At 42.0% G+C, this 19,573-nt stretch overlaps 2 protein-coding genes across 2 annotated transcripts; both read left to right on the top strand.

Moving 5' to 3' along the window:
- Nucleotides 1-910: 910 nt before the first annotated feature.
- Nucleotides 911-5,248, top strand: LOC149385649 (uncharacterized). Its single transcript, XM_089625682.1, has 13 exons — nt 911-1,586; nt 1,770-1,922; nt 2,049-2,261; nt 2,354-2,443; nt 2,537-2,653; nt 2,758-3,027; nt 3,188-3,344; nt 3,466-3,543; nt 3,620-3,720; nt 3,797-3,967; nt 4,105-4,179; nt 4,273-4,380; nt 4,723-5,248. The coding sequence occupies exons 1-13, from the start codon at nt 1,155-1,157 to the stop codon at nt 5,080-5,082; spliced, it is 2,325 nt and encodes a 774-aa protein (XP_089481808.1). The 5' UTR covers nt 911-1,154; the 3' UTR covers nt 5,083-5,248.
- Nucleotides 5,249-16,001: 10,753 nt separating this feature from the next.
- Nucleotides 16,002-18,358, top strand: LOC149385648 (Nucleoside diphosphate kinase family protein). The gene is made up of 5 exons (XM_089626096.1): nt 16,002-16,283; nt 16,408-16,611; nt 16,679-16,786; nt 17,869-17,981; nt 18,111-18,358. The coding sequence occupies exons 1-5, from the start codon at nt 16,201-16,203 to the stop codon at nt 18,143-18,145; spliced, it is 543 nt and encodes a 180-aa protein (XP_089482222.1). The 5' UTR covers nt 16,002-16,200; the 3' UTR covers nt 18,146-18,358.
- The last annotated feature ends 1,215 nt before the right edge of the window (nt 18,359-19,573 follow it).

Here is a 19,573-nt window from a genome sequence, read left to right as displayed (position 1 = left end):
CCTCTTTATACATATTCTCACTAGAAAAAAAAAAATCAGATCACATTATAAATGAATTTTATTTCTTTCGTAAGGGACCGCACTTTTTGAGGCAACTACATATGTGCATGAAATGAAATGTAAATGCCATATTTTCATAGACGTTCCTTTAAAAAAATTAATATCTGTATGTATTCAAAGACGTCATAAGTCATAACTCATAACCCACATATAATATATCCAAAAAGAAAAGAAAAGAAAGAAAAAAAAATCAGGATCGTGCATGTGAGCATTGATTGAGGCTGGCACGGCAAGATCTAAGTGGTCCCATGTGGTTCCATACCCTACGCCCACCCGCGCCCGATTCCAACCCAGCAGCAGTCAATATTTGTCAGTCTAGTCTATTCTCACTGCTCTCAGAATAACTTCTGTAGCGACAGAGCTGACGTGTTCCTCATCCATTGGATTGCCCATACGTGAGAAATCTCTCGGTTTTTTGTCTGAAAAGTGATCTTATCAGTAGGCCCTATTTCTCTCTGCTGCTTCTTCTTCTTTTCCTGAACACTTTACAATCTTGGTTAAAAATGGAAGAAGTGATCAGTCCTTGCCTCCTCGTTTTGACTTTTACCATTCATTTGTTGATTTATTAATTTTCTTAAAATAAATTAGCGCAATGATTGTTTGGGAGCTTCTTGTGACAATAATTTATACTATAAGATTAAGAACTGTATAATTGAGAGTTTTCTTCTATAATTTTAGCTAAGAACTGTAGTTTTATCCAAATATTTTTTTTGGGACATAATGAAGTTGAACACATGGGTTTGTTCTTAGCTGAGCAGCTCATTTAATTATTAAATTTTCCACTTAAGAATGCTTTTGTCACGTTGTGTTAATATAACTATTTATATATATGTAGGTATTAAAATAATATTGCATTGACAATAATCATCAACGCCACTCAACGGTCACCACCTTTCTTTCTTTCCTCATAACACAAAAAGCTAAAAGGCCTCTCTCTCTCTCTCTCTCTCTCTCTCCTTTCACACTTCGACCTCCGATTGTCGTCTTCAATGGCGGCCAAATTCTCCGGCTGAGTCACCTGCTTTCCTTTTCCACGACACGAAAATCCAAAACCTCTCACCTTCACACTCCGAGAGCTTCGATCGTCGTCTCCAATGGCGGCAGAATTCTCCAGCTGCGTGGACCTCGGCGTCCAGCTCTCGAAGCGGATATACTACGGAAAGGAGCTCCGTCCTTCCCTGTCCCTCTCGGAGCCCCAAACCATGACGAGGTCGACCTCGACGGCCTCCGCGTCGTTTCCGACGGCGGAGGCAGTGGAGGAGTACATGCCGACGGCGCCGATGGCGTACGCCGTCGTTCCGGAGCCGGCGATCGTCGACAATCCCGACGTTCCGAGCTACCAGCCGTACGTCCACGGCCGGTGCGACCCGCCGGCGCTCGTGCCGCTCCAAATGCATTCCGTCGCCGCCGAGATCGACGCTCACCTCGACGCCGCATTCGTCTCCGTCTCCGCCACGTGGCGCGTGCACTGCGTCATGGCCTCCAGGACCGTCGATTGCCGTTTCGCCGTTCCCATGGGAGAGAAGGTGAGAGAGAGAGCCTAATTGCTTGATTAGGTTGAAGTAATCACCGTCTTTGATCGGGAAAGACTTTTCTGATTGTAGAATTATGTTAGCGAAAATGGTGTATCGTTGTGGTAGTTGTTGTGCGCGTTTTAGACAACGGATTTGTGTTTTGAGTTCTCAAGAAGGCATATGATGTTCTAACAGGGTTCACTTCTAGGTGTCGAGGTCGAAATCACCGGAAGATCGTACCGGAATCAGATGATCGGAAGGGAAGAAATTGAAAACGTTGAGAAAGCTGTCAAGGCTCAGGATGGTCTTCTTCTCAAAGGCCAAATTTACACCTTCAAAATTCCACAGGTGGTTATTGCTGCTTCTTCTTCTTTTTTTACTCTCCCTCTCTTTTTTTTTCCTTTTTTTTCTTTTTTTTCTGAGGACTCCCAAGTTATATGGAATTAAATATTTTTGGTCAAACTTAAAATTCAGGTAGAAGGAGGGTCTTTTGTTTCCATTAAAGCCACATGGTCGCAGAGAATTGTGTTCGAAATCGACCAATTCGTGATCTGCGTTCCGTTTAGTTTTCCTTGGTATGTGAATCCTCTTGGGAAGAAAATCTCAAAGCGAGAGAAGATTTCGCTGAGTGTCAATCCCGGTACCGGCATTGAAGTCTTGTGTAAAAGTTCTAGCCATTCTCTCAAGGTATAGGATACAGACAGTCCCAAGAATTTCTTCAACTCTGAGGAATTATGCTGATAACTCGTTTTTCATCATTCATGGTATCGTATTTGCAGAGTCTAAAACGTCAAGCTGGTAAATTAAGTCTCTCATACGAAGCAGATGTGCCGGCATGGTCAAGTGTCGACTTCAGTTTCTCATACAACGTAAGATTTCGAAAGAAAAATTGGATACGATCTCAAATCAGTTGGTCATAAAAAGTTAATGATAATAATGGTAATTTGCTGCTGTGTTTACAGCTCTCTTCGTCGGACTTATTTGGCGGTATTCTCTCCCAATCTCCGACTCTCCGGGATTTCGACGATAGAGAGACATTTTTCCTGTATCTATTCCCCGGAACAAGCCATAATCGGAAGGTTTGCAGCAATTTATGAGCTGGGTTTTATGGCCTTTCTGTTTGGGCTTTTTTTTTTTTTTTTTTGCAAATGTGTAAGATGTACTTGTTGATTGATTCTGATAGGTGTTTAAGAAGGAAGTCGTGTTTGTCATAGATACGAGTGGAAGTATGAGAGGAGGGCCTCTCGAGAGCGCAAAGAGAGCTTTGTTCACATCACTTTCTAACCTTGACCCCAAAGACACTTTTAACATTATAGCTTTTAACCGAGAGTTCACTTTATTTGCGCCATCGATGGAGCCGGCGACAGAGGAAACGATACTAAAAGCTACAGAATGGGTGGAGACTAATTTTGTCCCTAATGGTGGTACTAATATTTTGCTTGCTCTAGAACAGGTTAGCAACAATACGTCTCCTTTTTTTACTCAACTGTTACGGATCCCACATCGAAAAGATTAACAAGCTTAGCAATACATACAATTAGTTTTGAGACAAAGCTCAATTATTTTGGTTTATGTGTTAAGGAGTTTCATGTATTTTTCTATTTTGGGCATAGGCGTTCAAGCTTCTGATGAATGTGAGCAACTCGATTCCGTTCATTTTCCTTGTTACCGATGGATCAGTCGAAGATGAAAGAGAGATCTGCAGTATCGTGAAGCGTCACATTGCAGATGCCGAGCGATCTAGTCCTCGCCTATGTACATTTGGCATAGGTAGCCCCGATAATCTTGTAATTGATCTCTTATTGTATCCGTTTACGAACATATCTTATTCCTCGCGGTGACAACCATTGATTAATTTTTGGTTTTTTTTGGTTTGGTGACATATCTCCAGGTTCGTTTTGTAACCACTACTTCCTTCAAATGTTAGCGCAAATCGGGAGGGGCTATTATGACGCCGCATATGATTTAGGTTTGTGTCTTCCTTTTTAAGGCCATAACTAACCAAACGTTGAAATGAGAGTTCTGATTATTAGTATTTCTTTCAGAGGCTATTGAATACAGGATGCAGAGATTATTCACAAGTGCTTCGTCAGTTATTCTCTCCAATATAACCATCAAAGGATTGGAAAATCTTGATTCACTTGAGGTACGCCGGCGTTTTTCAAGATTTGCGACGTCATTTTTTACTCACTCAAACTTACTCTTTCAGTGCATTGCTGCAGCTCTTTCCATTGAACATTCCAGACCTTTCATCCCGAACTCCATTGATCTTGTCGGGGAGATACCACGGTAGTCTTCCAAGCGAGGTTAAACTTAGCGGTAAATTAGCTGATATGACCGAGTTCACTGTAGACTTGAAAACTCTGAAAGCTAAGGATATACCCCTCAACAAGGTATTGTTTCAGCTCTTGGGATAAAATTCAAGTCTAGATCTTTCTGGTTATATTTGGTTCTAGAGCTACATATATACTAACAAGTACAAATGAAGTTTTCAGTAGTAACACATTGCCCCATTGTGGTCTTTGAGCAGGTTCTTGCAAGGAGACAGATTGATATGCAGACTTCTCAAGCGTGGTTGACCCAAAGCAAAGAACTCGAAGACAAGGTATGGTTCCTTATGAAGCGCGCTCTAGCCTGAATCTAACTGTGATTCTGGACTTGAGCTAACAACTTTCCAAACTGTCTTCACTGTACACAGGTTGCTAATTTCAGTAAACAAACTGGTGTACCATCCGAGTACACTTTCACGCTTCTAGTCCAGCCCGATCAAGAAAGGAAAGCACAAGATTCAGTCCCATCTAAAATGGTAAATAAATATGTTTTTCCTCCATCTGCATTTTTGAGATTTATGGGCCACATCTCGAAACCAATTAGCTCGTCTATACAGTGTACCATAATAAAGTGCTGTAAGTTTTTCGGTGCGAGATCTTCTACATATTTCCCACCAGAGATAAAATTCAAAGAATTGTATTTCAGAACTAACTAGCAAATAAAGAAGTAGCCCATACAAACCCATGTATCTGTAAACGAAGGTGTTAGCGTTTTGGTAACCCGTGATCCAACAAATCGGATATTCACGTTTTTCGTATATTACCGTGTGATTGTTATCTCTAAAACAAATTTTCCGAATTTCGCTACTCGACTATAGGACGACAACAAACTGAAGCAGTGGAACCGGATGGTGTCGAGCACGGAGAGAGACAGAGAGAGGGGGAGAGAGAAGAGTTTGTTCCTGGGGAGCCTCGGGATCGGGTTCGGAGACGCGTTGGCGACGGCGCTGAACAAGGCGTCGGTGAGCGAGGAGCCGAAGGTGACAGACACTCCGGCGGACATACTGATGAAGGCGGCGTCGAACGCGTTCGGGCAAATGGTGAACCGTCTCTGCTGCATGTGCTTCTTGCGCTGCTGCTCTCACATGAACAACAGCGTTGGAGTCCTCTTGGCTCAGCTCTGCACTGGCCTCGCCTGCTGTGGCTGCCTCAACTGCTGCTATGAACTCTGTGCTTGACCATTCTAAGAGTGTTTCTGTTTGTTCATATATAATAATATTACGTGGCATGTCAACGGATTTGTTGCGGAAGATTATATTGTTAAACGGCTATGTTTGTTGGTGAAATTCGTTTTCTATAACCTCGAGTGTTGTCTACTCTGACAGCCGATGAGATGCAAGGAAATTGGAAGATTATGTCGGGGTTCCAGGTGAATAATGTATGACACGCTGAAAAACGACGATTTTGAAAGTGCCGAACGACAGTGCAGATGAACACAAACAACGACAATGACTTTTTGAGAAAATGTTATGAATTGACTTTTTCTTTATAGTCACAAGGCGGGGAAGAGTAGAACAAGAGATGTGATGCTTCTAATTTTGCAAATTGGACGGTAAAAAATACTGGCGGCCAAATACCGCGGGAAAGGATAGTGGGTAAGTTCTTTTAACGTAGAGAAACCGACCTCTCTCTCACTATAAAAATACTCATGTGACGGCCGCGTTGCTGAGGACGCGACACGTTGACGACACATACGGGCTACTCATTATTGTTATACATCGCTTTTCGCAATTTAATTTTCATTATTCGATTTCATTTCAAGCGACAAAATCTCCGTTTTTATTATTTTACTACATAAATTATTCTAGTTATTTTAAGTGAATAATAGAACGAGTTCTTTGTGTGTGATCAATACTTATACAACATGTACACTTTATTATTTGACGACACGTACAGTATTGTAAAAAATTTGAAAGAAAAAAAAAAACTCATCGGAGATATTTGGAGATAAATTTAAAAGAGAAAGAGAACGTCTATTTATTATCATCAATAAAGAAGCATTTGTGAATATGTAACTAATATACACATCCTTTCAAGAAAAAGAAAGGAAAAAAAAAAAAAAAACTAATACACACTATATCAAGTTCATATCTCAAATGCATTATAGATTGGATCCAAATATCATTGAAGACCAAAAAATCATTCTGTTGACCTGTAAAATTAGTACAACAATATCTCACGAAAATATACTGACTCCGAGTACAAGGCCTCCGAGTACAGAGGTGATTTAGGCAAGACTTTCTCTTTATACAGACGAATCTAATACAAGAGAGCGATGTTTTCTAGAGATTTTAAGTGAAAGAAAGTGCGTAAAAAAGTCCGTGTCTCGTTCTGTGCTGCTGCCTCTATTTATACTCATCTGGTCGTGTCTTTGACGGTTATTTTGAGGAACGTGGGGTGATCAATCTCACGTTCTGGACGGTTATGGGTAACTGCCTTTCGCCTCTCTCGGAGGTGGGTGGTTAATGCTCCTCGTGCGGTTTCTGAACCGTCGAGGTGTGCGTTTTAGAGCTTGAAACATGTTTTCTATTAGTTTTGACTAGTCTTTGACCCACGTTCTTCTCTTCTCTTCGAAGTTCTGATCGGTGGGTTGCGTTCTTAACTTATGAACGGTTCGTTCCTTTTCAATGGATGACCCTTGGGTTTACTTAACCTGAGCTCGGTGCTGGATTCGTATTTCTGCTCGGTAGTCCGACTAGCCAGGTCGGAGTCTGACTAATTTATCCCGTAACAGCTGCCCTCCAGTTTCTTAGTTTTTTCTTTAGCAAAAATGGTAAGGAACTATTTCGGTTTGCTTCGTGACCGTGTTCATCTTTGCTTACTCGTCTCGGGATGATCCGAGTAGAATTCTTCATTCTTTCTTTTTACAGGACGACGTCGTTTGTCATCGGGCCTTTCTGAACCGTAGCGTCTTTTGCTTCGACGGTCAGATGTGTTTGGCTTCCTGGACAAGCTTAATCTTCACCGTTCATGAAGTCTTTATATAAGGCCTTTCCTCAACTTTTGGATTCATTTCGCTTTTTCTTCTAAATTCTGGTCTCAGAGCGTTCTCGGCTTGACCTGCTTATTCAGATTGTTCTCTTGGCTTTTTCGTTTTTGCTCGGATCTTCCGATCTTCAATCTTGCGGGTAAGGTCTGTTCTTTTCTTTTTATTGTTTTGATACCTTCCTTTTGTTTTGAGATCGTTGTTCGGCAATCGATATCTTCTTTATTTATTGTATTCGGACCCTTCGGACTTTAGGAATCTTAGTTTCTCAACTTCATTAGGGCTATGGGTGGACTTGCGCGTCCTGATCTAAGCTTCGATCCTCGCGTCGTTCGGCGATCGGAACCTGATCCCGATAGTGTTACCTTGTTGGATGGGTCCAAGTTTCCTTTCCTCAGAAGTCCTGTGTGGTATCATGTCCCAGAGATCGGATGGGACCGTCCTGTAATGGCATACGATGAATCATGCGTGCCTCCCAATCCTGAGTCCGAGGGGGTTGATAACGAGAAAAAGGTTTTTGACTCGTCTTCCCTGTCGTGTAGGGACACTATGGTCGTGGAGATAACGTCCTCGTCCGATTCCTCGAGGGAGAGCGGGTCGGAGTCTCGTGATACGACAAGCCTTTCTCTTTCGCAAGACCGAGGAGAGGGCTGTTCTCAAGGCATTCCGGGTCCAAGTGGGAGGACCTTTGGGGTTGATCTTCCAGAGGAAGAGGAAGAGGCTCTGATCTTTGAACGGAAAGAGGGCCAGTTTTCGGCCAAGGTTTGGACTTCTCGGGTTACCGAGAAATATCTACAAGGGTTGATGGAGGAATTTGAGATAGCTGATGGAATTATCCTCTCGGCACCTTTGGAACACGAGAGAGCCGATCAACCTCCTGTTGGAAAGATTGCGTTCAATAGGGCTATTTTGAACGTGATCGGAGGGTTGCCAATGCATCCTCTCATTTCCCAGTTCGTTTCCGACCTGGGTTGTTCTCCTACCCAGCTCGTTCCCAATGTGTATAAAATTTTCGTCGGGATGGCCGTGCTGTGGGCGAAAATTTATGACCGCCCTGTCACTTTGCAAGATTTCTCACAATACTACTCGTTTAAGTTGGCCCCAGGGCAGCATGGTTACTATTATGCTCGGGCTAATGACGATCATTCTAAGGTGGTTACTCGCCTGCCGACCAGCCAGAAAAATTGGAAAGATCATTTCTTTTGGGTCGAAGGGAACGCTTCTTATGAAAGGTGCCCCATAAGGGCTTCGTTCTCGGAATTGGGTGTGATTTTGGTCCCGAATTCTTGCTTGATAATCTGAGCCGGGCTTTTGTTCTGGGTTTTTATATGTTTTATGTTTGGTTTCAGGTCCCCTTCCGCAATATTCCGAGGAGGAGCGACCACTTCACTCGGAAATCTTTGATCTTTCAGAGGCTGATCGGTCGACGTTTTTGTTATCGGACCCGGACCTGCTCGACCAATATTATTATTACCCTTATTCAAGTAAGTATTTTACCTGTCCTTTCTCAGCTTACATATGCTCTTTTCTCATTTTCATTTTTGTTTCTTAACAGAGATCGCCCAGATGGCAAAAAAGAAATCCGCTCCCGAGCTGATCCCTCCCAATCCGAAACGCGTCAAGGCTTCTAAGGCTTCGACGGCCGGCAAGCGGGCGTCCTCGTCGATTTCGAAGGTCTCGGAGCCTCTGAGCTCTTCTCCCGTTAAGGGTCTGGCCGAGCCTTCCTCTGCCTCCGATCCTTTGGCTTCGGTCGTTTCTTTCTTCCGCGAGCGTTTCCCTGCCGAGAAGGCTCAGGAGGTTCTCAGGCTCGAGCCTTTGGAGAGGCTTAACCAGGCCACTGACTTGGCGATTTCGGTAAGTTTTGACTCGTCTAGTCGGTACCTCTTCCCTTTTGATAACTCATTGTGACTGATCGTTTGATCGTTGCAGAATTTTGTCAGTATGACCGGGCTAGTCGGACTGCTAGGCTCCGAGCTCACCTCCTTGAGACAAAGGAATGATCGATTTCTCAAGGAGAGAGATGTTGCCAGGGAAGAGACAGCCAAGGTTAGGTCTGAGTTAACCCGAAAGTTCCGAGAAGACCTCGAGGCTGCTCGTCTAGCTGCGGTGGAAGAGTACAAAGCTTCCGACGATTATCGTGATATGCGCGATGATCTCTATACCGCTGGGATGACTGAGGCTGTTCGGCTTCTTGGTCCGAAGAATCCTACTCTGGATGCGACGGATCTCGATCTCGACTCGGAGTCAAGGGCTAGCGAAGAAGGCGACCAGGAGTAGAATTTATAGTTGTTGTTTTATTATAATTATTTTATTTCTGCTAACCCGCTTGGGTTTTGAACAATTGATCCGAGGTCGGATTATGTAATTTTCGTTTTTTCCCTTTCGGGATTTGAACAAATGATCCTTAGTCGGATCTATATTTTGTGTAAATTTAGTTTCAAAATTTTTGGTAAAGTAAAGTATTACTATTACTAGGTATATTTTCTAAAAACTGTCTGTTAGTTATCTAGCCGCCCAGTTTACTTTGTCGAAATTTTTGAAAGATAATTTATGATAAGTAATACATAATGCGATACGTAAGTAATTACGGGCAGAGGAAAGAAAGATGAACAAATACTTGAAATTATAAGCACGTGATTACTCGAAACTCCGAGTAGAAAATTGAAAGATAGAAAATTACTTGGAATCGTAAGTACGTGCGACCAAGCCTCTTTTCGAAATTTTAACAAGTAAACATAGTTCATGCGACCAAGCCGCTTTTTGAAAATGTAAACGCGATACATGCGACCAATCCGCTTTTTGAAAGATTAACAAATAAGCAAGTCAAACGTAAAATTGGCGAAGGTGCTCAGCGTTCCAGGGGTTTTTCTCCATATCGCCGCTCAACTGTTGTAGTCGGTAGGCCCCGTTTCCGAAATCTTCTCGGATGATGTAGGGTCCCTCCCAGTTTGCGTTGAAGGCTCCTTCCTGGTGGATTTTGGTGTTGAGAAAAACTCTTCTGAGGACTTTGTCGCCGACTTTGAATGACCTTGGTCGGACTCTCCTGTTGAAATACCGAGAAACCTTTTGCTGGTTAGCTAGATTTCTTAATCTGGCGTTTTCTCTTTTTTCTTCTAACAGGTCTAGACTAATTTCAAGCATGTCGTTGTTTACCTTTGTTGAGTAATTTTCTCATCTCATTGTTGGTATTAAGACGTCGGTTGGTATGGCCGCGTCGGAACCGTATGCGAGGGAGAAAGGTGTTTCGCCAGTTGCGGAGTGCTCGGTGGTCCTGTATGACCAGAGGACTTCTTGAAGCATATCCACCCATTCTGATTTTTGCTCGTCTAACTTTGTTTTCAGGCCGTGTTTTATTGTTTTGTTGACGGCCTCCACCAATCCATTGGATTGTGGTCTGACTGGTGTAGAAAAAACTTTGTTAATGCCATATTTTTCACAAAAGCTTTTGAAGGAATCGCAGTCGAATTGGGTTCCGTGGTCGGATACAATTTTGACTGGTATTCCAAAACGAGTAATGATATTTTTCCATACGAATTTCTCAATTGCATGGGCCGTTATTTTATTTAAGGGTTCGGCTTCAACCCATTTTGAAAAATAGTCGATGGCTACAATCGCATACCTGCATCCTCCTCGGCCTGCTGGCAAAGCTCCGATTAGGTCTATTCCCCACTCTGCGAATGGGATCGGGCATGAGAGGGTGATGAGCGGATTAGGTGGAAGCCTTGGGATGTTTGAGAACTTCTGACACTTGACGCATCTTTGCGTCATGTGCCGTGCATCGGTCTTTAATGTTGGCCAGTAGAGTCCTTGTCGGATGATCTTTTGCGCCAATGCTTCGCATCCGATGTGACTTCCGCATATCCCTTCATGGATTTCTTTGAGAGCGTACTCGGCCTCGTCTTCATCTAGGCATTTGAGTAGAGCTTGGGAAAATCCCCTTTTGTAGAGATTCTGACCTTCGAGGAAATATCGGGCGGCTCTGAACTTCAAACTTCTAGCCTCGTTCTTGTCGTTGGGTAGGGTTCCCTGCTGCAAGTATTTCCTGATTGGAGTTTGCCAAGACTTTCGTTGCTCGATATGAAGCACGTGGGTGGCCTGCTCGATGCTGGGCTGCCCAATTTTGATCACTGGGATTGACTCTGAGTCTGATCCTTGAGTAGCGTGCTTTGCTAATGCGTCGGCCTCTACGTTCATGGCTCTTGGGACTTGGGTGATCTCGCAAAGCTCGAATTCGTTTGCTAAGTTTTTAGCCTTCTCGGCATATAGCGACATCTTTTCGCCTTTTGCCTGAAATTCACATTTCATTTGATTAACAATTAACTGAGAATCCGAATATACTTTGAGCTTTTTGATTTCTAAATCTTTTGCTATTTGCAGCCCATGTATCATAGCTTCGTACTCGGCTTCATTGTTTGAAGTATTAAAATTGAATTTTAAAGCGAATTTTACCTTGTCTTCTTCTGGACTGGATAGCGCAATTCCGACCCCGGACCCCTTTTCGTTGACTGCTCCGTCTACATACATGTCCCAAATCGGGAATTCGACTGGCCTGTATGTGAACTCTGCAATGAAGTCGGCGACTGCTTGTCCTTTAATTGCTGGTCGGGGGCTGAAATGTATATCATATTGTGTCAACTCAATTGACCATTTCATTAGCCTTCCGGATACGTCAGGCTTTTGCAGCACCTGGCGCAGTGGGAAATTGGTGAGGACTGTAATCGGATGTGCAAGGAAGTAGTGTTTTAGCTTCCGAGAAGCAGCGATGAGGGCGAAAGCTAGCTTTTCGAGTTCCGGGTATCTTCCTTCTGCCTCGTTAAGACGCCGCGAAGTATAATAGACCGGGACTTGGTGTTTCCCCTCATTCTTGATTAGTGCTGAGCTTACTGCATGTTCCGAGACGGCTAGGTAGATCTCCAGGGGCTCTCCCTCCTGTACTTTTCTCAAAGTCGGAGGCCATGCCAAGTGTTCCTTTAGAGATTCGAAGCTCTCATCGCACTGCTTGGTCCATTCAAATTCCTTGGAGCCTCTGAGTATATTGAAGAAATGAATACTTCGGTCGGTAGACCGAGAGATAAAGCGACTTAGTGCAGCTATGCATCCCGTCAATTTTTGCACCTCTTTGATGTTTCGTGGTGGTCTCATGTTCCATAGGGCTGTGATCTTCTCTGGATTCACTTCAATGCCTCGTTCATGAACGGTGAAACCCAAGAATTTTCCTGCGGACACACCAAATGTACATTTTAGAGGATTTAATTTCATGCGATATTGCCTTAATAGTTCGAATGATCTTCTAAGATCATTAGTATGTTCAACTATTTTTCGGCTCTTAACTAACAAGTCATCAATGTATGCTTCCATTGTGATCCCGAGTAATTCGGCGAACATTCGATTTACTAATCTTTGATATGTTGCTCCAGCATTTTTTAACCCGAAAGGCATTACCGTATAACAGTATAGCCCCCGATCAGTTATGAATGCTGTGTGGTCCTGGTCGGGACCGTACATAGGGATTTGATTGTAGCCAGAGTAAGCATCCATAAAACTTAGGATTTCATGACCTGCCGTGGCGTCTACTAACTGATCAATTCTCGGCATAGGAAAACTATCCTTTGGGCAAGCCTTGTTCAGATCTGTAAAATCCACACAAGTTCTCTATTTCCCGTTGGGTTTCTTGACCAAGACGGGGTTGGCTACCCACTTAGGATATTTAGTTTCTTTTATTGATCCGTTAGAAATCAGTTTGTTTACTTCTTCCTTCAGAGCAGTATACCTTTCGGAGTTTAAAGCTCTTCTTTTCTGTCTGATAGGTTTTTCTTTAGGATCTATATTTAACCTATGACACGCTATTTGAGGATCTATCCCTGTCATGTCGGACTGCGACCAAGCAAATATATCTAAACTATTAGATAGGAGAGTAATTAAGTTACTTTTGGTACCTGATTCAAGATACTTTCCAATCTTGAGCTTCTTTTCAGGTTGCTCTGGATCTGGGGCGACTTCCTCGACTTCGTCTCCTGGGCCAATTTCTTCTCGGCTCGGGAGGCGTGGGTCAAAGTCTGGATCGATCATCATAACCTTGTGAACATCTTTGTCCTGACTCTCTTTGAGATAGTTCGCATAGCAGCTTCTTGCGATAGCCTGAGTTCCGACTACTTCACCTATCCCGTGCTCGGTAGGGAACTTCATCTTCAAATACTCCACCGACGCAACGGCCCCGAGGGACTGCAAGGTGGGCCTGCCAATGATCGCATTGAATGAAGATTTTCCGGGGACCACTATCCATGTTGTGTTGATGGTTTTACTCCTCGGGTTTTCTCCCACAGTTATTGGGAGTGAGACTAATCCCTTGGGCTGGATTGAGTCTCCCGTGAAGCCATAGAGATTCTCAGGGGAAGGAGCCAACGTGTCTTGCTTAAGACCCATTTTGTTGAATGTGTCTTCATAGAGTACGTCAACAGCGCTTCCAGTGTCCACCAAAATCCGGTGTACGTTCCTGTTGCCGATTAAGGCCGAAATGACCAATGGATCGTTGTGAGGATACATCACCCACCGAGCATCATCTGCTGTAAAGGTAATAGGCTCCGAGCTAGACCTGGCTATCTTGTTAGGCCTCTGCTCGGCTGTAAACAAGATCTGCCGGGGTCCTGCGTAGGCTTCCCTTACATAGCTTTTTTGAGCGCTCCTTGAAGTTCCTCCCACATGTGGTCCTCCGACTATGAGTGAGATTTCGGCATATGCCTCACCTCTCTGCTCCTCTTGCTCCCCTTGCTCGGCCTTGAACTTCTTCAACGCTCCTCTTCGGATTAGAGCTTCTATGGCCTCTTTGAGGTTGAAACAGTCGGCAGTACGGTGACCGATGTCCGCATGGAAAGCGCAATATTTTGTTTTATCTCTCTTCGAGATATCTTTCTTGATCGGCTTCGGCTTAGGGAAATCTTCCTTGTCCTGTGTAAGACTAAATATCTCCTCTATCGGTGCATTGAGCTTATGATATTTATCGAACTTACTGGAAAAGGGTTTCAGAGGTCCTGCTCCTGACCGGCTCTTCTTTGGTGGGCGGTGGTCCTCAGAATGTCGTTCCCTATGCTCTTCTCGGTAGCTCTTCGGCGGCTTTGCTTTTCTTGCCGCCAGCCTTGCTTCCTCCGCGTTGATATATTTCTGAGCTCTCTTCAAGAAATCGTTGTAGTCCTTTGGACTAGTCTTCTGAAGAGACCACCAGAATTCTGATTCTGTTCGGACGCCGGAAGAGATCCCGAAGAGCTTAAAGTCTTCGTTCAGATCATCAACCTGAAGTGCTTGTTCCGAGTATCGATTAATAAAATCTTTTAAAGACTCGTCATGGGCTTGTCTTACCGCCAGCAGTCTTTCTTTGGGAGTTTTCCCTGAACTGGAACCGACAAACTGTTCCATGAATTTTCTAGACAGCTGTTTCCAGGATCCTATGGAGTTTGGCTTTAGTTTTCTGTACCATCTTTTGGCTGAGCCAGTCAAAGTGATAGAGAAGGCTCTGCACATAACTTCTGGTCCGGCTCCTTGCAGCAGCATCCAAGAGGAAAAGGTGTCTATATGGTCTCCCGGGTCGGTCTTTCCGTCGTATACTGGGATGCTTGGCATCCTAAACCGATCAGGCAACGGGTGTTCTAACACGCGGGCCGTGAACGGGGAGATAGCTTCTCCAACCTTCGGAACAGACTCCTTCTGACCTAGAGCTACCTCTTCAATCCGACGTTCCAACCTTCTAAGGTTTGTTTTGTTGGTGCTTGCACTGTCTTCGGTCTCCGAGCTTTCTAAGCTGTGCCTGAAAGTGCTTGAATGTCCTTTGTCCATGCTGGGCTGGTACCGATCAGGAATCTTTTCCTGACTGTACTGCTCCTTCTCGGACTCAGAAACATCTTCCATCCTCTCATACCGATCTCTGGCATGTTTCCGCGGTTTCTTAACCTGCGGATCTTGTCCGATGGGTTCCTTTCCTGATCGGTGCGAGGGTTCTTCATCTGGGATCACTATCGCGCTTCGCAGTGTGACCCTCTTTGCCTGTAACCTTCTCTTCAAGTCCCTGTTATTTGCCTCTAAGACCGAGAGACGCTCTTGCATCTGTCTAAATTGTTCTTCGAGGCTGGGTTCCGGAAGGAGTTCAGCTATTTCTTCCGAGGTGAGAGGCAGGGTGCGGTTATGGTGCTCTATCTCCGTCTCCTGGTTAGAGACAGCGTTCACGGGTGCGGACGAACTAGCCATATTCTTCAGCTGTTCCCCCTCCTTCTAGCGCCAACTGTTGACCTGTAAAATTAGTACAACAATATCTCACGAAAATATACTGACTCCGAGTACAAGGCCTCCGAGTACAGAGGTGATTTAGGCAAGACTTTCTCTTTATACAGACGAATCTAATACAAGAGAGCGATGTTTTCTAGAGATTTTAAGTGAAAGAAAGTGCGTAAAAAAGTCTGTGTCTCGTTCTGTGCTGCTGCCTCTATTTATACTCATCTGGTCGTGTCTTTGACGGTTATTTTGAGGAACGTGGGGTGATCAATCCCACGTTCTGGACGGTTATGGGTAACTGCCTTTCGCCTCTCTCGGAGGTGGGTGGTTAATGCTCCTCGTGCGGTTTCTGAACCGTCGAGGTGTGCGTTTTAGAGCTTGAAACATGTTTTCTATTAGTTTTGACTAGTCTTTGACCCACGTTCTTCTCTTCTCTTCGAAGTTCTGATCGGTGGGTTGCGTTCTTAACTTATGAACGGTTCGTTCCTTTTCAATGGATGACCCTTGGGTTTACTTAACCTGAGCTCGGTGCTGGATTCGTATTTCTGCTCGGTAGTCCGACTAGCCAGGTCGGAGTCTGACTAATTTATCCCGTAACACATTCCGACATGCCACGACTGTCACAATAGTTGGACTTTTTTTTTCAATTTTTTTTTTTTTCAATCTGACTAATTTGGATCATAAAATTTTCAGTTAGTATTGATTTTTATGGATATTTTAGTTGATAAGGTTATAATAATTTTAGTCATATATTCACAAATTTCTCTTATATAAGGAAATTATACATTTGAGGACTTTCTTTTCTATAATATTTATTAGGGGGTTGGACATTGTCGTTTAGATTCATTGGTTGGGGGACAAAGCTAAAGTAAACACAAGCGGAGACTAAACTGTCAAAGACCCAGAAAGACCGAAGTGACAAAGTCTAAACCCAAAACTCACTTTGTGCTCTTATAAGTACGCATAAACCCAGATAGACTAGAGCTCTTACAAAAAAAAAAAACACCCAGCGGACCTATAAAGATTATTACAGCAATTTCGCTTTACCAAGATGGCGATCTGCGAAGTTCCTCAAAAAATTATACTCTCATTATTACTAATATTCTTACTGGCTTCTCTTCACTTCTCTTACGGGTACGTTTATCTCACTTTTTTTATTATTTATAAATTGGGTTTGGTATTTCAGTTGGTAGTAGTAATGCCATATATAGTAGTACTGTCTTGTTTCTCAAAGACCATTGAAAATGAATGCGAGCAGAGAGCGAGAAGAAACGTTAGCCATAATAAAACCCGACGGGTTGTTGGGTAACTATAGCGAGAAGATCAAGAGTATGATTTCGGAGTCCGGTTTTGTCATTTCCAAGGAAACGACACTTAGACTCGATATCTACAAAGTTCAGAGCTTCTACGCCGAGCACTCTTCCAAAAGCTTCTTCCAAGGCCTCGTCAAATACATGACAAGGTAACGCAATTGATATCAGATCTCCTCAAAGCATGTTGAGGCTGTTATTTTGATCATGGTTTTTCAGTGGGCAAGTGATGGTTATGGTTCTGGACAAGGAAAACGCGGTTTCCGATTGGCGGTCGCTGATTGGGCCCACGGATGCAAGGAAGGCAAAGATTTCTCACCCTCACAGGTTCTCTTTTGTTATTGATTCAGCAATTAAAAAAAAATTGCAGCTCTCTAACCACCGAGCACCTATTAGCATTAGATAATAGTAAGACGGCCTTTACCTGTTCAAAACGGTTACAGATTTAACCGGTTAACTGTGTTTTTTAGAACGGTTAACTAATTCACCATTAGTTTCAGTATTTTTTTTTTTTTTTCTGGTGGTTGGTTAACCATATTATAATTGGCTTACATTAACCCTTTGGTTAACTTTAACAGAAAATTAGGAAAATAGTCAATTTAAACGTTTGACATTGCTAAATAGCTAACGTTTGGGAAATCTTAGGTAAATAGCCGTAAATAATAACGTGGCCTAATATATGGAGATGACTATTTATCTAAGATTTACGTCCGTAAATACTTGAAAATGGTTATTTACCTAAGATTTACAAAACGTTGACTATTTAGCAATGTCAAACGTTTAAGCCGGCTATATTCCTAACGGACCCTAATTTTAACCAGTTAGAATGTAAATTAATCGACAAATACCCACCTTTAGTGACAACTAACTCTTCTTCGAAGTCTGTCTAGTTTTCCAGTGGGAACTAAACCACGCTTTTGTAGTCAGTTACACTAAATGAAGTTCAGCCAGACCGAATTCGTTCGAGTATTCCTTCGAGTTAGGTTTATTCTTGCCAAACCGAATTTGTAGTTAGTACACATGGAAGTGCATAGAAAATTCAAGACGAAGAAAAAAAATAACGGGGATCTGATCAAACCCATTTGGATCACCGAAAATCAACAACTCGAATGGTGTCAGAGCTTACAAAGCTCAAACAGCGCCAAAAACAAAAATAATAGGATCCGGCTCAAGATGAATGAACAGAAAAGAGTCACCAGCTTGAATGGGAATGTTAAGGACCACACATTGTTAAAAAGAATGAGAGAACCATTTCAAGGTCGCGAGTTACTTCACTAATTGTGAATTGATTTTGAGATGAAACTCCGTGACATTTTTGACATGGTGTCACACTATATTTTGAATAATGATGATAATGTCAGTTGGTCAATCAAAGAACTTTCTCTATGAGATTAAACCTTTTGTTCCAGTGTTAGAGCAATGTGTGGGACGGACACAGAAAAGAACTGCGTCCATGGCTCCGATTCCCCTGAATCGGCCCAGAGAGAGATAGCATTTTTCTTTGGCAAAAACAAACACGAAGGTAATTTAGAAAAAAAAAAAACAAAAAAAAACTTTTGTTTGCTCAAGTAAAGACATCGTTTTGTGTAATTATTCTGTTTCATTGTTGTGAAAGTATGTGTTCAAGTTTCTCTTTTCCGATTTTTCGCAGGTGAACTGGGAGTTGCAGAACATGATGAACTATAGCCAGAACTTGCTTGCACAAAGAGCACATTTCAGTTTCCATTATCTTTTCAAGTCTGTGAATCTGGCTATTGATGTTGCTTATAGTCTCTCATTATCCTAATATAGTTGTATCGAATATAACGGCATAGAGTGTTGTAATTTGGATTCTTTGAGTGCTTGTTGTACATAAGCAAGTGCTGAACCAAAGAGGAAATCAATGATTTTTATTTTTTTATTTTCTTTAGCACTGCAGTAGAGTACGTTTTCTGAAGAAATGAGATTAACTCCCAATATCGCCAATATATTTATTTTTCTGTCTATAGAAAGCTACACGTGTTATATGGAGAAATAGATGACAAAAAGGCTAGTTTAGTAAACCTCCAATTAGGAGATAGAGTTCGGGTCACGCAAAAAATAAAAATGATAAAAACAAGGGAAAATGACACAAATATACCATGTGTTTTAGTGAAATGTCGAGTTTAACCTTTGGTTTTCAAAAATGTCAAGTTCATATCCTCTGTTTAACTAAAATGACGAAATTATACCATTTGTTTAACTAAAATGACGTAATTATACCCTGAAATAGACAACAGCACCACGAATCTTCTTTTTATTTAATTTTCATTAACGTTGACTGTAATATTTATATATAAACACCAATTATCTTTATTCATTCACGCCATATATGTAATTTATTTAAAAACTAAAAAATAAACAGCAGTCTCTTAGTCGTGAAAAACACAAAAAGATGCAAATGGGTAAAAATCGACAGTTGATAGTCATCAAAATCACAAATTCGAACATATAATCAAGGATTTAGAGTTGCAATTCGAACACGGAATAAAATAATCTATTGGGAGATATGAATTTTATTATTTAATTTCAATTCAAGGCTAATATTATTTCAAAATTGGGAATTTGAAAATTAGGGTACTGGTTTTGATTTGATTCGATTTTTCTTATATAAGAGTTAATATCAATGAAAGAGAGATTTGTGATACAGTTATCTATTTCAAGGTATAATTGCGTTATTTTAGTTAAACAGAGGGTATAATTTCGTCATTTTAGTTAAACAGAAGGTATGAACTCGACATTTTTGAAAACCAAAGGTTAAACTCGACATTTCACTAAAACACGGGGTATATATGTGTTATTTTCCCTAAAAACAAAACGGAGTTAGTATTTCTATAATCATTGTTGTTTACTTAGTTTAGTTTTGAGGGTTCTCTATATATGTAGTTATGAGAACTCAAATCTTGTCATATAGTCAATATTTGGTAAATTTTAAAAGAATATTCACGAGATTTTGTTAACAAAACCAAGAAGACATTAATAGTTGTAAATATTCGTTAATAATTGTAAATAGGTTGTTAGAGTCCAATGACATAAATGGAATGCTAAAAACGTCCAAATAAGGTTATATTATCATAATAATTACAAATAATTGGC

The sequence above is a fragment of the Urtica dioica genome, chromosome 9 (genome assembly GCF_054948205.1).
Source record: "Urtica dioica subsp. dioica isolate 48M chromosome 9, U.dioica_male_clone48M_v1_H2, whole genome shotgun sequence".
Classification (NCBI taxonomy): Eukaryota; Viridiplantae; Streptophyta; class Magnoliopsida; order Rosales; family Urticaceae; genus Urtica; species Urtica dioica.
The sequence above is the reverse complement of the archived record's forward strand: the minus strand, read 5'-3'. Positions and strand labels throughout refer to the sequence as shown.

Excerpts from the sequence above, each read along its gene's own strand:
- LOC149385649 (XM_089625682.1), top strand. The coding sequence starts at position 1,155 with ATGGCGGCAGAATTCTCCAGCTGCGTGGACCTCGGCGTCCAGCTCTCG. Across the intron at positions 2,444-2,536 it reads ACTTCAGTTTCTCATACAAC|CTCTCTTCGTCGGACTTATT; the intron begins GTAAGATTTCGA and ends CTGTGTTTACAG. Across the intron at positions 2,654-2,757 it reads GAACAAGCCATAATCGGAAG|GTGTTTAAGAAGGAAGTCGT; the intron begins GTTTGCAGCAAT and ends TGATTCTGATAG.
- LOC149385648 (XM_089626096.1), top strand. The coding sequence starts at position 16,201 with ATGGCGATCTGCGAAGTTCCTCAAAAAATTATACTCTCATTATTACTA. Across the intron at positions 16,787-17,868 it reads AAGATTTCTCACCCTCACAG|TGTTAGAGCAATGTGTGGGA; the intron begins GTTCTCTTTTGT and ends CTTTTGTTCCAG. Across the intron at positions 17,982-18,110 it reads TGGCAAAAACAAACACGAAG|GTGAACTGGGAGTTGCAGAA; the intron begins GTAATTTAGAAA and ends GATTTTTCGCAG.